At 45.5% G+C, this 15,103-nt stretch overlaps 1 protein-coding gene across 2 annotated transcripts in view; it reads right to left on the bottom strand.

The window, feature by feature from the left end:
- Positions 1–15,103, bottom strand: part of dok6 (docking protein 6) — a 479,143-nt gene that overhangs the window by 119,391 nt on the left and 344,649 nt on the right. For both annotated transcript variants that reach the window (XM_055634869.1, XM_055634870.1), the window contains exon 4: positions 8,140–8,259. In XM_055634869.1, coding sequence (XP_055490844.1) covers positions 8,140–8,259 — 120 coding nt within the window. The remainder of the gene's footprint in view (positions 1–8,139; positions 8,260–15,103) is intronic.

Below are 15,103 nucleotides of genomic sequence, written 5' to 3'. Positions count from 1 at the left end.
AAATAAGTGGGCCAGGCCCTTAAGAGAACTTCCTTAATCTTCTGAGGAACCTGAGGCGTATGGTACTTTTTTTGGTCATAGCTTCAATGTCAGGACTGTCTTATGAAGAAAGACTGGATAGACTTGGTTTATACTCTCTAGAATTTAGGAGATTGAGAGGGGATCTTATAGAAACTTACAAAATTCTTAAGGGGTTGGACAGGCTAGATGCAGGAAGATTGTTCCCGATGTTGGGGAAGTCCAGGACAAGGGGTCACAGCTTAAGGATAAGGGGGAAATCCTTTAGAACCGAGATGAGGAGAACTTTTTTCACACAGAGAGTGGTGAATCTCTGGAACTCTCTGACCACAGAGGGTAGTTGAGGCCAGTTCATTGGCTATATTTACAGAGGGAGTTAGATGTGGCCCTTGTGGCCAAGGGGATCAGACGCTATGACTTTTTGGTACGGAGAGAAGGCAGGTACGGGATACTGAATGTGGATGATCAGCCATGATCATATTGAATGGCGGTGCAGGCTCGAAGGGCCGAATGGCCTACTCCTGCACCTAATTTCTATGTTTCTATGTTTTCTATGTGGCTGGTCCAGGACAAATTGTTGGTGATTTTTTACCTCAGAACTTGAGGATCTGAACTATTTCCACTTTGTTTCAGTACCATTAATACTGACTGTGCCAGGACACCACCAAGCTTCCTGAAGTCAATAACTACCACCTTTGTCTTGCTGGCATTGAGGGAGAGGCTGGTGTCTTTGACACCATGTCACTAAACTCTTTATCTCCTATCTGTGCTCCGTCTTGTCATTGTTGAAAACCCAGCCCACTAGAGTGGTGTCACCTGCCAACTTCTAAATGGAGTTATTGCAGAATTTGGCCGGACAGTCATGACTGTACACGAAGTATAGAAAGGGGTTGAGAACACAACCTTGTAGAACACCATCGTTGAGAATTATCATGGGAGGATGTTTAAGAAGGAACTGCAGATGCTGGAAAATCGAAGGTACACAAAAATGCTGGAGAAACTCAGCGGGTGCAGCAGCATCTATGGAGCGAAGGAGATAGGCAACGTTTCGGGCCGAAACCCATCTTGGGAGGATGTTTTGCTACCTATCCTCTGTTACCTGTGGTCTAAGGGTCACAAAGTCAACTGGAGGAGTGCTGACATAGTTTCAGGAGTTTGGAGATGAGATTGCATGTATTATGGTATTGAAGGCAGAGCTATAGTCAATAAATAACAGTGTGATTTTGGCGTCCTTGTATCTAGATGTTCTAGCAATGAGTGCAGGGCCAGGGAAATGGTGTCTGCTGTGGACCTGCTGCAATGCAATGGCTTCAGGTTGTCTGGGAAACTGAAGGTAATGTGCGTTATGTCTGGTCTCTCTCTCGAGGCCCTTCATGATGGTCGCTGTCAGAGTTGCTGGATGGTTACCCTTAAAGCATGCTACCTTGCTTTTCTTTGGCACTGAGATAATAGTGAAAGATACAGGGGATAGAATTTTTGCGGTAAATTTTTTCCATTGTTAAAATGGCATTATTAATTCACCTCATGCTGTCTCAAAAATCTGCAAAGCGATCACTAACCTAATTAACTCTGTTTTAAAGCAATATACCGACATACCGCACGTTTCAGGATAAGTCGGCCTCAGGGTATGTTAGTTGCTCCCCTCCTTATCGCTCCGACCTCAGACCTCAAGAAACACCTCACAAAGGGTCACATTGGCATTCTTTCAGCTTGAGGGGAGCGTTGGCAGGGAGGCAAGTGGCAGAGGAAACTGTACAAGTAAACAAAGAAAACACTTATCTGGCAGCTTTCTTGTGCAAAGAATGCTCATGGCAGGAGGTTGCCGGGATGTTGCTAAATGACTGCACTTTGTGATCTTGGCACAGCATCTGTGTTCCTTCCAAGGGCAATTACCAAAAGTGGAAGATGCTTGAACTTTATTTCACTTCTGCAAGGCAGCAGTCGGCAGCAAAGAGTCACATATGGTATGTGTAGAAAAGAACTGCAGATGCTGGTTGAAATCAAAGGTAGACACACAATGCTGGAGTAACTCAGCGGGACAGGCAGCATCTCTGGAGAGAAGGAATGGGTGACATTTCGGGTCGAGACCCATCTTCACTCATAGATGATATATCTCAACAACGACCAGCTTGCAAACTTTTCTGAGATTGAGGCTGATCCTAACTTTGACATTGAGAGCAGTTATTATTTACTACTTGAGGTTTTCCGGAAGTGTCGGCGCTGTTGACAGCTGCGGCTCGCCTGCAGTCCGTCAGTTTTTTACTTTTTTTGTTGTTTTCTTTTAAACATAGAAACATAGAAAATAGGTGCAGGAGTAGGCCATTCGGCCCTTCAAGCCTGCACCGCCATTCAATATGATCATGGCTGATCATCCAACTCAGTATCCTGTACCTGCCTTCTCGCCATTTGGTCTTGTTTTAGTTAAATTTTAGTTTATTAGGTTGTGTATATGTGGGGGGGGAGGGGGTGAAACATGTTTTTTTGTCTCTTCCTTCGGGGGAATGCGACTCTTTTTGTCGTATCCCCCTTCTCTGCCTCCGTCTGCGCTGAGGCCTAATGGCGGAGCTGGCGGCCTCCAACTGCGACCGACCTCGAGGCTCCGGAGGCAGAGCCAGCCAGAACTTACCAACGCGAGGCTGGCCGAATTCAGAGCTGTGGCGGCATTCCGGCGATCCGGTGGCGGTGGCCCAGCTTCGGGGCTGAGGCGGTGTTCTGGCATTCCGGCGGCGGCGACCTGAATTCGGGGCTTGGCCGCGGGCCCAGTGGATGAAATCGTCGGGAGCTCGCAAGTCACAGGTTGGTGACCTGTTCTCCGGAGCTCCCGCAACAACAGCTTCGTCTGCTGGACTGGAGGGCAGCAGCTTCGGCAGCTTTGACCACCCCGGGCCACGGAGCTTGAACCGGCCCGTTCGCGGAGCTCGGTTGAGCTGCGGGACTTGCCATCATCCGGCGGGTCACAACAACGGAAGCCGGGATCGCCTCAACGTAGAGGGAGAACAAAGAGGGAAGTGACAGACACTTTGAAGCTTTTGCCTCCATCACAGTGAGGAGGTGCCTGGTGAACTCACTGTGGTGGATGTTAATTTGTGTTTATTGTGTGTTTTGTTATTTATTATTATATGTATGACTGCAGGCAACAAAATTTTGTTCAGACCAAAAGGTCGACAATAAAGGAATCCAATCCAATCCAGTCTGTTAGACTCACTCGATAAATAAATATCAATCACATTACAATACAATACAATACAATACAATTTATTTGTCACTTGAACCTCATAGAGGCTCAAGTGAAATGTTGTTTCTGCAGTCATACATACAAGAAAAAAAAGACCCAAGACACAACACAGTTTACACAGACATCCATCACAGCGCATCTCCTCCTCGCTGTGATGGAAGGCAAAAAAACTTATCTCTCCCCTGCACTTCCCTCTCCCCCCGATGTCAGAGTCAAAGTCAGAGCCCAAGTCAGAGCCCCCGGCGGGCGACAACAATTGTCCCGCGGCCATTAACGCCGCGCCGGGTGGTGCAAGGCCGCGCTCCGGGTCTTGTTGTTGGAGCCCCGGGCGGGCGCTAGCAAAGTCCCGCAGCCGTTGAAGCCACGCCGGGCGATGATGTCAGGCCCCGCTCCAGGTCATCCTCGACCCCGCTACTCGGGCGGGAGAAGTCGCCGTTGCGGAAGCCCCGAAAAGCGGTCTCCCAGCAGGGACCCGCGGGCTCCCGGTGTTGCTGTCTACCAGACCTGCGGTTGGAGCCTCCGAATCCCCGGGGTCGGGTCGCAGCAGCGCGCCACCACCGCTCCACCCGCTCCGGACTCGGCCAGCTCCACGATGGTGAGTAGCTATGCAGCTCCGTGACTGGAGCCCCAGGACGTTCCTGCTGGAGGCCGCTCCACAGTGCTAGGCCCCAACGACAACGGAGACCCGACAGGGGAAGGTCGGGTTCTCCGTGCAGGGGAAAGATTTTTAAAGTTCCCCCCCCCCCACCATGTATCTACTCCCAATTTTCTATTGTATTGACTTTAATGCACAGCCCAATAATGCAACAGAGTAGAAATGTATCTTTGGTTCCAGTATAAAATGCTGAGAAGATCACTGTATGAAATAAAGTGCATTCAAAAATTATTCAGACCCCTTCACTTTTTCCACATTTTGTTACGGTGCAACCTTATTTTAAAATGGATTAATTTTTTTTTTTTAATCAGAAATCTACACACAATACCCCAGAACAAAGAAGTGAAAACAGGTGTTTAGAAATGTTTGCAAAGTAATTAAAAATAAGTAACTGAAATATCACATTTACATAAATATTCAGACCCTTTGCCATGACACTCAAAATTGAGCTTAGGTTCTTCCTGTTTCCATTGATTTTCCTTGAGATGTTTCCACAACATGACATGATTTTGAAAGGCACACGCCTGTCTTGATAATGACCCACAGTTGACAGTGCATGTCAGAGCAAAAACCAAGCCATGAAGACGAAGGAATTGTTCATAGACCTCCGAGAGGGTTGTGTCGAGACACAGATCTGGGGAAGGGTATAAAACAATTTCTGAAGCATTGCAGGTCCCGAAGAGCACAGTGGCCTCCGTCATTCTTAAGTGGAAGAACGTTGGAACCACCATGACTCTTCATAGAGCTGGCCGCCCGGCCAAACTGAGCAATCGAGGGAGAAGGGCCTTGGTCAGGGAGGTGATCAAGAACCTGATGGTCACTCTGACAGAGCTCCAGAGTTTCTCTGTGGAGATGGGAGAAACTTCCTGAAGGTCATCAACTATATCTGCAGCACTTCACCAATCAGGCCTTTATGGTAGAGTGGCCAGACGGAAGCCACTCATCAGTAAAATGCACATGACAGCCCACTTGGAGTTTGCCAAATGGCATGAGAAACAAGATTCTCTGGTCTGATGAAATAAAGATTGAACACATTGACCTGGATGCCAAGCGTCACGTCTGGAGGAAACCAGGCACCACTCATTACTTGGCCAATACCATAACTATGGTGAGGCATGGTGGTGGCAGCATCATGCTGTGGGGATGTTTTTCAGTGGCAGGAACTGGGAGACTAGTCAGGATCGAGGTAAAGATGAACGGAGCAAAGTACAGAGAGATCCTTGATGAAAACCTATTCCAGAGTGTTCAGGATCTCAGACTGGGGTGGATGTTCACCTTCCAACAGGACAACGACCCTAAGCACACAGCCATGACAATGCAGGAGTGGCTTCGTGACAAGTCTGTGAATGTCCTTGAGTGGCCCAGCCAGAGACCGGACTTAAACCCGATCGAACATCTCTGGAGGGTCCTGAAAATAGCTGTGCATCGATGCTCCCCATCCAACCTGGCAGAGCTTGAGAGCATCTGCAGAGAAGAATGGGAGAAATTACCCAAATACAGGTGTGCCTAGCTTGTAGCGTCATACCCAAGAAGACTTGAGGCTGTAATCGTTACCAAAGGTGCCTCAACAAAGTACTGAGTAAAGGGTCTGATTACTTATGTAATTGCGATATTTCAGTTATTCATTTTTAATTACTTTGCAAACACTTCTAAACACCTGTTTTCACTTTTTTATTATGAGGTATTGTGTGTAGATTGATGATTTAAAAAATGAATTTAATCCATTTTAGAATAAAGCTGTTACGTAGCAAAATGTGGAACAAGTGAAGGGGTCTGAATACTTTCTGAATACACTGTATAAATTAAAAGAAAAGGCAGATGCTGGCAAACTGAAATCAAAAGAGAAAACCCTGGAATAGTCAGCAAGTCAGTCAGCTTCCGGAAAAAGAGAACCAGTCAACATTTTGAGTCTGTGACCCTAGAGAATGATGTATAACTGTGCCAAACCAACAATTGTTCTTTATTTGTCGAGTGGGATGATGGAGACAGATGGTTATTATATTTTCATCCATTACATAAGAAGGGTGTGTTGATCTCACCAAGGAAACATGTTTTTCCTTGTTATACCTCAAATCAAATTTGTTTTCCTGTTTCCTGTTTGCCAGTTTGCCTCAGCTGACTTTTGATTTAGAGAGCTCAAGCCTTCAAAAAATGAAAGAATCTCAAAACGGACTTATATCACACCGAGAATATGACCTGAATTTAAGATGCGTGCCATTTAAAAAAAAAAAAAGTTTGGAAGAAATATTGTTTTAGGTAGAAAGTGATGGAGAAATGGTGAAATGCCTGATACCCAATGAAATGAGACACCAAGGCTACGAAAACAAAATTCCTACCACATCGTACATTCAGCTGCATATTAGTCATGTTGAAGCAGAATATATTATGGAGAGACAATGTGGTGGCTAACATTTATTGAGTGGGTTCAGTGTGACCTAGAGGAAACTAAATGGAATAGATACTGTATCAATATCTATTTCAAACATCCATATGGACAAAATGACCTCCTAATTTTCTATAAATGTTATTAGTCATGTATCCTTTGATTTGTCAATTGAAAGAGAGTTACAATTCTGACTTTATAACATAGCTGAGCATCAATAGGAAAGTTAGGCATTATGACTGAGATGTTGTTTCCAATAATATATTCCAATTCCCCACTCCAAGAGAATTAGCATGACCATAAGTGAAGACAATAGATATTACCAGTTTTAATAGGAATCCATTTTTTAACTTTCTCTATGAATAAAGATTTTGACGTATTTTTCTTGACACCAGGAAATGCTTGCGCAGAATAATGAGTATAAGCATCCACACTGTCAATCAAGAACACAGGATGTGGCAGCAGCTACAGGCTGTGACATTAAAATGTATATCCCAGCTCATCTTCCCTTAGTGGCCCAATTTTACCTGTGCAAGGCAGGAAAAGGATTTCCACTGTATCTACTCATTTTGACTAAAGCAAACAGCGGGGTTCCTGGCGGTGGGTTCCGTGTCCAAAGGGCCTTAAATGGGCATTCAATATAAATTTATGAAGGGTGAAATGTCCATTCAGTCTGAGTGTCCAGGTATCAAATCTGTGCCCCACTCAAACCTGGTGAGAGCGACATGATAAAGCAAAAAGTAGCAGGAAAACTGGATGCCTCTCGAGAGCCATAGGCATGGATCATGGCCAGTGCCGGATTTAGATGAAGAGAGGCCCTAAGCTGTTCCACTTGTGAGGCCCCCAACGACCGGACAGCAATGGCGGCCAAATCTCCCACAATTCAAAGCGAGGGAGAAAGTGCCCAGCGCCGACCAGTTGCCGTTGCAGTGCGCATGCGCAGGGCGACCGATGATGTGCTGGCCGTGGTTGTGCGCATGTGCAAGGCGGCCTGCCGTGCCGGCGGATGAGGAGCGAGCGGAGCCCGGCGGCCCGGACACGGATAGCGGGGGGAGATGGAGAGAGAGAGAGATAGAGAGGGGGGCCGCCCAGAGTTGAACGGTAGGTGTTCTGCCTTGGCCGGAGGCCCCCCTAGACCTCGAGGCCCATCAATTTTTTCGGGGGGCCCCCTAGAAAGTGGGGGCCCTAAGCTATAGCTTGTTTAGCTTATACGTAAATCCGGCACTGATCATGGCATAAACATTGTAATTGTGAGAGATAGGGGAGGGGTAGAATTTGGATACATATAGATGTGCAGTGGGATGAATGACAGGGACTTTTGATTAATTAACTTTGGATATCTGGATATTGACGACATTTATTATTCATCTCTCATGGCCCTTTAACAACCTTCTGAAACCGGTGCCGCCTTTATGGTGTAGGTAGCCCCACAGTGATGTTGTGTGGAGAGAGGGACAGAGAGGCAAAGAAAGAATGGTATATTTCCAAGTCAGGCTGATGCACCACTTGGTGGGGAACCTGTTCTTGATGGGTAAATGACACCAGTTTTAAATGTGCATTCACAGTAGCCTAGACAAATAACTACAATGCATTCTGTAGATGACATAGACTATAGTCAGTGCATTGGGAAAGTTCAACACTTCAGTCATGCATCCTAAATGAATTAACCCTTCAATTAACACTGAAACTAAACCTAATCATTAACTTTCCTTCCTCTCAAGAATGAATCTTGGATATTGAGATCAACAAAGCAGAGATCAAGAGTACATTTAGCAAATAGATCAGAATGTAAAGCACTCAATATTGTTATTGATTCAGTTCAGAAGGTTCCATAACATATCAACCTACCATTTTGTTCCCTTTGAACACCAGCTGCCAAAAGATCAGGCTCCCCAAAGCTGATATCATTGAGTCTGGATCCTAAGCACTCAACTGAAAGAAGCTTACACCACTCCTCTGCTTCCAGCTCTGTAAAAAAAGCACATGACAAAATGTAAGACCATTATATTCTGCTGCTCCTCGCAACACTCGATTTAATGTGAATTCAAAGCATTAGCAGTGAAAAACATCTGCAACTTGTGGTATGTGTACACTTGTATGTATAGTTCAGTCAATGGACAGGGTCTGAAGTTTGCAGAGATTCACTTTGAACAAACCTGTGTTCCTTTTAACCCGAGCCTGAGATTACTGTAGCTGATAGAAACATACAAACATAGAAAATAGGTGCAGGAGTAGGCCATTCGGCCCTTCGAGCCTGCACCGCCATTCAATATGATCATTGCTGATCATCCAACGCAGTATCCTGTACCTGCCTTCTCTCCACACCCCCTGATCCCTTTAGCCACAAGGGCCATATCTAACTCCCTCTTAAATATAGTCAATGAACTGGCCTCAACTACCTTCTGTGGCAGAGAATTCCAGAAATGCACCATTCTCTGAATGAAAAATGTTTTTCTCATCTCGGTCCTAAAAGGTTTCCCCCTTATCCTTAAACTGTGACCCCTTGTTCTGGACTTCCCCAACATCGGGAACAATCTTCCTGCATCTAGCCTGTCCAACCCCTTAAGAATTTTGTACATTCCTATAAGATCCCCCCTCAATCTTCTAAATTCTAGAGAGTACAAACCGAGTCTATCCAGTCTTTCTTCTTATGAAAGTCCTGACATCCCAGGAATCAGTCTGGTGAACCTTCTCTGTACTCCCTCTATGGCAAGAATGCACTTCCTCAGATTCGGAGACCAAAACTGTACGCAATACTCCAGGTGTGGTCTCACCAATTGTACAACTGCAGTAGAACCTCCCTGCTCCTATACTCAAATCCTTTTGCTATGAATGCTAACATACCATTCACTTTCTTTACTACCTGCTGCACCTGCATGCCTACTTTCAATGACTGGTGTACCATGACACCCAGGTCTCGTTGCATCTCCCCTTTTCCTAATCGGCCACCGATGTTTCAGATAGTTAGAATTATAAACATATTCATTAATACAAGTCAAATGAAATATCATTTTAAAACTTGTAGATTGATTATTAATTCGAGTTACATGTGCTCAACATTACTTTAAAATGTAGTTTTTGGCATGTCATGTTACAACTGTACAAGTCACGTTTGAGTTCGGTGCATACTTCTGGTCACCCTGCAGACTGTCATTCAGCTGGAAAGGGTGCAGAAAAGATCTGCATCAATGCTCTGGGGTTGGAAGGTTTGAGTTATTAGAAGTGGCAGTGTATGGTGGGACAGGTGTCCTTTAATTGTAGGAAGTTAAGGAGTGATCTCATAGATGTATATAAAAGTATGTGTGGTGTAGATAAAGTAGATGGTCCCAGTCTTTGTTCAGTGGGTAGCAGCATCTAAAACTGGAGGACACAGATTTAAGGTGAGAAACAATACATTTTAAAAGGACCTTATCTTATAGAAACTTACACAATTCTTAAGGGATTGGACAGGTTAGATGCAGGAAGATTGTTCTCGATGTTGGGGAAGTCCAGGACAAGGGGTCACAGCTTAAGGATAAGGGAGAAATCCTTTAAAAACGAGATGAGAAGAACTTTTTTCACACAGAGAGTGGTGAATCTTCTAGGAAAGGAGGGGATCCTATGGAGAGAAGGCAGTACGGGATACTGAGTTGGATGATCAGCCATGATCATATTGAATGGCGGTGCAGGCTCGAAGGGCTGAATGGCCTACTCCTGCACCTAATTTCTATGTTTCTATGTTTCTAAGGGAGAAACCTTCTCAGAGTTGGTTTATATAGAATAAGATAAGAAAAATAACAAAACTTGTCTTGAGGGGTAACTTTTTCAGAGAGTTGGTTGTATAGAATGAAAAAGCTGGAGAGGAAACTAGAGAGGTGTATACAATTATGTTTAAATTTGGACAGGTATATGGATATAAATGATTCAGAGAGATAAGGTGCAAATACAGGCAAATGGGACTAGTTCTGATAGACATCTTGGATGAGTTGGACCAAGGAGATTTTTTCGGTGTTGTGTAGCCTGTTCTGCTGCAAGTAAGAATTTCATTGTTCTGTTTTCAATGCATATGACAATTAATTACTTTTGATTGGATTCTCGTACTCTTCTAAAGTATTTCCGCCATCATCCTGCTCGGGTGTTCCACATGCACCAGGTTCTATTTCTACAGTCAGAAAGTCTTCTGCAATGGCTTTTAGATATTCTCTCTTAGATCTTTCCCCAGTCTCTCTGATATCTTGCTAAGACTGCAAAAAGTGGACGTGATGGGGTCCAAGAGGTGATGGGGACAGGATTGGTGGGAAGTTACAGATTATTATTTAATCAATAGAAAGGGCAGATGCTCTGTGACAATTAGGAATGCCGAAAGGACGTGCAAAGGAGGCAGAGTTGACAGTCTTCACCTGAAGATGTGAAAATCCATGGGCTCATTATATTTGATAACCATAAACAATTCTTGTCCTTATCTTCCGCATTGGGGTATATAGTTACACTGTTCACTGAAAGTTACAAATGTGAAAATCTTCACCAATTCATCATTCCCAATTTATTTTCACTAATGTATTCAGTGTTGGTCACCTGGCTTCAGTTTTTAGTCACCCGACTATTGGAAAGATACCATTAAGTTGGAAAGAGTGTAGAGCCAATTTATGAAGATGTTTCCAGGATTTGATGGCCTCACTATAGGGAGAGATTGGGTAGGCTAGGACAATTCCTTGGAGCACAAGATGGTGAGGGCTGATTTTGTAAAGGTGTATACAAACATAAGGAAATGGAAAGGGTGAATGCACAGGGTCTTCTACTCAAGGAAGGGGAATCAAGAACTAGAATCAAGAACTAGAGGACAAAGGTTTAAAATTAGAAGGGAACGATTTAACAGGAACCTGGAAGAAGCTTTTTCACACTGGGGTGGTGGTGGGTATATGGAATATATGGAATGAGCTGCCGGAGGAAATATCTTAAGGCAGGTACAATAACAACATTTTAAAGATATTTGAACAGGTACATGGATAGGAAAGATTTAGAGGGATATGGGACAAATGTAGCAAATGGAACTAGCATACTACTATAAGAAAGCCAGAAGGTCATACAGCATGGAAACAGGCCCTTCAGCCTGACTTATCTTCCATGAACCTTTTCTGGATGCAATCACACGCTCTCTCACTCTCATCCATCGCCATCGAGAGTTGCGGATAAGGGACACATCATCCTCTATGAAAATCCTTAACACTGTTACCCCACAAGGATGAATTCTCAGCCCCCTACTGATACACTTATGACTGTGTAGCCAAATACCAATCCAACTCAAATCACAAGTTTACAGACGACACACCGTAGCAGGACGGATATCTAATAATGGAGAGACAGAGAACAGGAAAGAGATCGAGTACCTCGTAACCTGGTGTGAAGACAACAACCACTCTCCCAATGTCAGCAACATAAAAAAGATTATGATTGATTTCAGAAAGTAAAGCTGTGCACACCCTGCTAAATATTGATGACACCAGTCAAAATCTTCAAGTTCTTAGGAATAAATATCACCAGGAATTTGTCCTTGACCAGTCACATCAGAACTATGGCCAAGAAAGTGTACCAATGCCTCATGTACCTTAGAAGGCTTAGGAGGATCAGCATGTCCCCAACAACCCTCACCAGGTTCTACAGGTGTGCTGTGGAAAGCATTTTGTCAGGATGCATCACAGTATGGTTGGGAATAGCTCCATCTAACATCACTAGACATTGCTGATAGTTGTGAACGTAGCCCAGACCATCATGCAAATCAATCTCCCTTCCATTGACTCCATCTACACTTCACACTGCTTCGGCAAGGCCACCAGCATAATCACAAACAACTCTCACCCCGAACACTCCCTCTTCTCCCCTCTCCTATTATATTTTTACTGTACAGATGACAATAATAAACTAAACTAAACTGAGCGTTTGACGGCATTGGGCCTACTTCCGGTAGGCGGCGCGACTCTGGTCAGCAGCGGCCACTGCAGCCTGTCCGCGTTTTTATTATTTTTTGTCTGTGTTTTTATGTAGTTTTTGTTATTTTATGTTGGGGTGTGTGTGTGGGGGGGTGGGGGTGGGGAAACTTTTGAATCTCTCCCTGCACTGGAGACCCGACCTTTTCTCGTCGGGTCTCAGATGTCGTTGGGGCCGCAACGAGGAGCGGCCTCCAACAGGAAGAAGCCGGGGACTCTGGTGCCGACTCACCTCACCGTCGCGGAGCTGGCCGAGACCGGAGCGGGTGGAGCGGTGGAGGAGCGCTGCCGCTGCCGCTGCTGCTGCTGCTGCTGCTGCTGCCGCTGCCGCTGCCGCTGCTGCTGCTGCCGCTGCTGCTGCTGCTGATGCGGAGGCTCCAACGACAGGTCTGTGGACGGCGGCACCGGGAGCCCGCGGCTCCCTGGAGGGAGACCGCTTTTCGGGGCTCCTGCAACGGCGACTTCTCCCGCCCGAGTTGCGGGGTCGAAGAGCTCCTGGAGCGGGGCCTAACACCACTGACCCGGCGTGGCTTTAATGGACGCGGGACAATCGCCATCGCCAGCTGGGGGCTTTGACTTTGACTCTGACATCGGGGGGGGAGAGAGTGCAGTGGAGAGATAAGTTTTTTTGGCCTTCCATCACAGCTATGTGATGGATGTTTATGTAAAATGTAATTATGTTGTGTCTGGGGTCTATTTGTGTGTAATGTATGGCTGCAGAAACGGCATTTCATTTGGACCTCCAGGGGTCCAAATGACAAATAAATAGACTATTGACTATTGACTATTGACATTCACTGGAGTTTAGATGAATGAGGGGGAACCACAGAATAATGAAAGGCTTGGATAGAGTGGATGTGGAGAGGATGTTTCCACTCGTGGTAGAGTGTAGGACTAGAGGCCACTGTATCGACACCAGATTTGGTGCTGCCTCCTGCACCTGTATGAAACTTGTCAATTTCATCAACTTTGCCACTAACCTCCACCCTGGTCTCAAATTCACCTCAAGTATTTCTGACACTTCTCCCCTCTTTCTTGATTTCTCTGTCCCCACCACCTCCACTATTCCATCAAGTGCTCTTGATGTGGCCTCCCCAACATCAGTAAGATCAAACACAGGCTGGGAGAACACTTTGCTGGTAGTAGTTTATCTTTTCTGATGATAAATAAATGAAAAATTCCAATTCAAGCATTTTTAATCAAAAGTAATTTAGACTAAAAATGTGAACTTCTATTATGAACATGCCAGATAATACAATTTGCACTGGAAAAATAAATGTGCTATTGTTATTTATTTTTCCTTACTAAAACTAATTAAAAGTTTAAGTTAAAAGGAGCAGGGAGGTTCTACTGCAGTTGCACAGGGTCTTGGTGACACCACACCTGAGTATTGCGTACAGATTTGGTCTCCAAATCTGAGGAAAGACATTCTTGCCATAGAGGGAGTATAGAGAAGGTTCGCCAGACTGATTCCTGGGATGTCAGGTCTTTCATATGAAGAAAGACTGGATAGACTCAGTTTGTACTCGCTAGAATTTAGAAGACTGAGGGGGGATCTTATAGAAACTTACAACATTCTTTAGGGGTTGGACAGGCTAGATGCAGGAAGATTGTTCCCGATGTTGGGGAAGTCCAGACCAAGGGGTCACAGTTTAAGGATAAGGGGGAAATCTTTTAGGACCGAGATGAAGAAAACATTTTTCACATAGAGAGTAGTGAATCTCTGGAATTCTCTGTCACAGAAGGTAGTTGAGGCCAGTTCATTGGCTATATTTAAGAGGGAGTTAGATGTGGCCCTTGTGGCTAAAGGGATCAGGGGGTATGGAGAGAAGGCAGGTATGGGATACTGAGTTGGATGATCAGCCATGATCATATTGAATGGCGGTGCAGGCTTAAGGGCTGAATGGCCAACTCCTGTGCCTATTTTCTATGTTTCTATGTTTCTATGTAAGTCCAAAATGATGTTGTAACATTGATTTTATTTCGAAGTCTCATGACGAGACTACGTGAAGAACCCGCCAGCCCGCATGCGCATCAATACGTGGTCGCCTGGCGCGGGATACGGATGCATTCGAAAATGCTCCGTCGGAGTTTAATGGTGAGGTAAGGTTTTAGTTTGGTTTTTATGGGAAGCGACTAAGTGATAGCGCAATTAACACTGCTCGCGGTGTCTTATCATTGTATCTAGTACTAGGAATGGGACAACAAATGAATGGCGCTCACCCACTGGTGACAATGTTTCAGGAAGGTGTCTTTGATGAGTACTCTGAAGACTAGATACAAACTAGTGTGGAATGTGTAATCTATATTACTAAAAATCTGATCTTGACCACTTCCTGTTATTCTGTATATTGATTTTTAGAAAAAAACACTTTCTAGACATTCACTCATTGACACACGGCTTACTGGACACTCACTCATTGACTGATGTGGTGTGGGGGGTGGAATGGGGTGGTGTTGGGGGGGGGGGGTTGGCATTGGGGTGGATTGGCGTTGGGGGGGTGGGGTTGGGTTGGGGGGTGTGGTGGGTTGGGGGTGCGGTGATGGTGCGGAGGGGGGAGGAATAGGGGACAGGTAAAGGAGGGGGGTGTGGGTGTGTTTGAGGGGAGAGGCGGAGGGGGAAGGAGGTGTGTGTGTGGAGAGGAGGGTGATGGGGGAAGGGGTGAGAGGAAGGGAGGGGTGGGGGGGTATGGGGGGGAGACCGGGTGTGTGGGGGGGGGGGGGGGGACTGCACTCAGTGGCCACCGGCACCATACAGCAACTTTCCCGACTCCATACAGTGTATTTCCCGACACCACACAGCGTTTTTCCCGAGACCACACAGCGACTTTCCAGACACCACACAGCGT

This window comes from Leucoraja erinacea, chromosome 4 (genome assembly GCF_028641065.1).
Source record: "Leucoraja erinacea ecotype New England chromosome 4, Leri_hhj_1, whole genome shotgun sequence".
Taxonomy (NCBI): Eukaryota; Metazoa; Chordata; class Chondrichthyes; order Rajiformes; family Rajidae; genus Leucoraja; species Leucoraja erinaceus.
The sequence above is the reverse complement of the archived record's forward strand: the minus strand, read 5'-3'. Positions and strand labels throughout refer to the sequence as shown.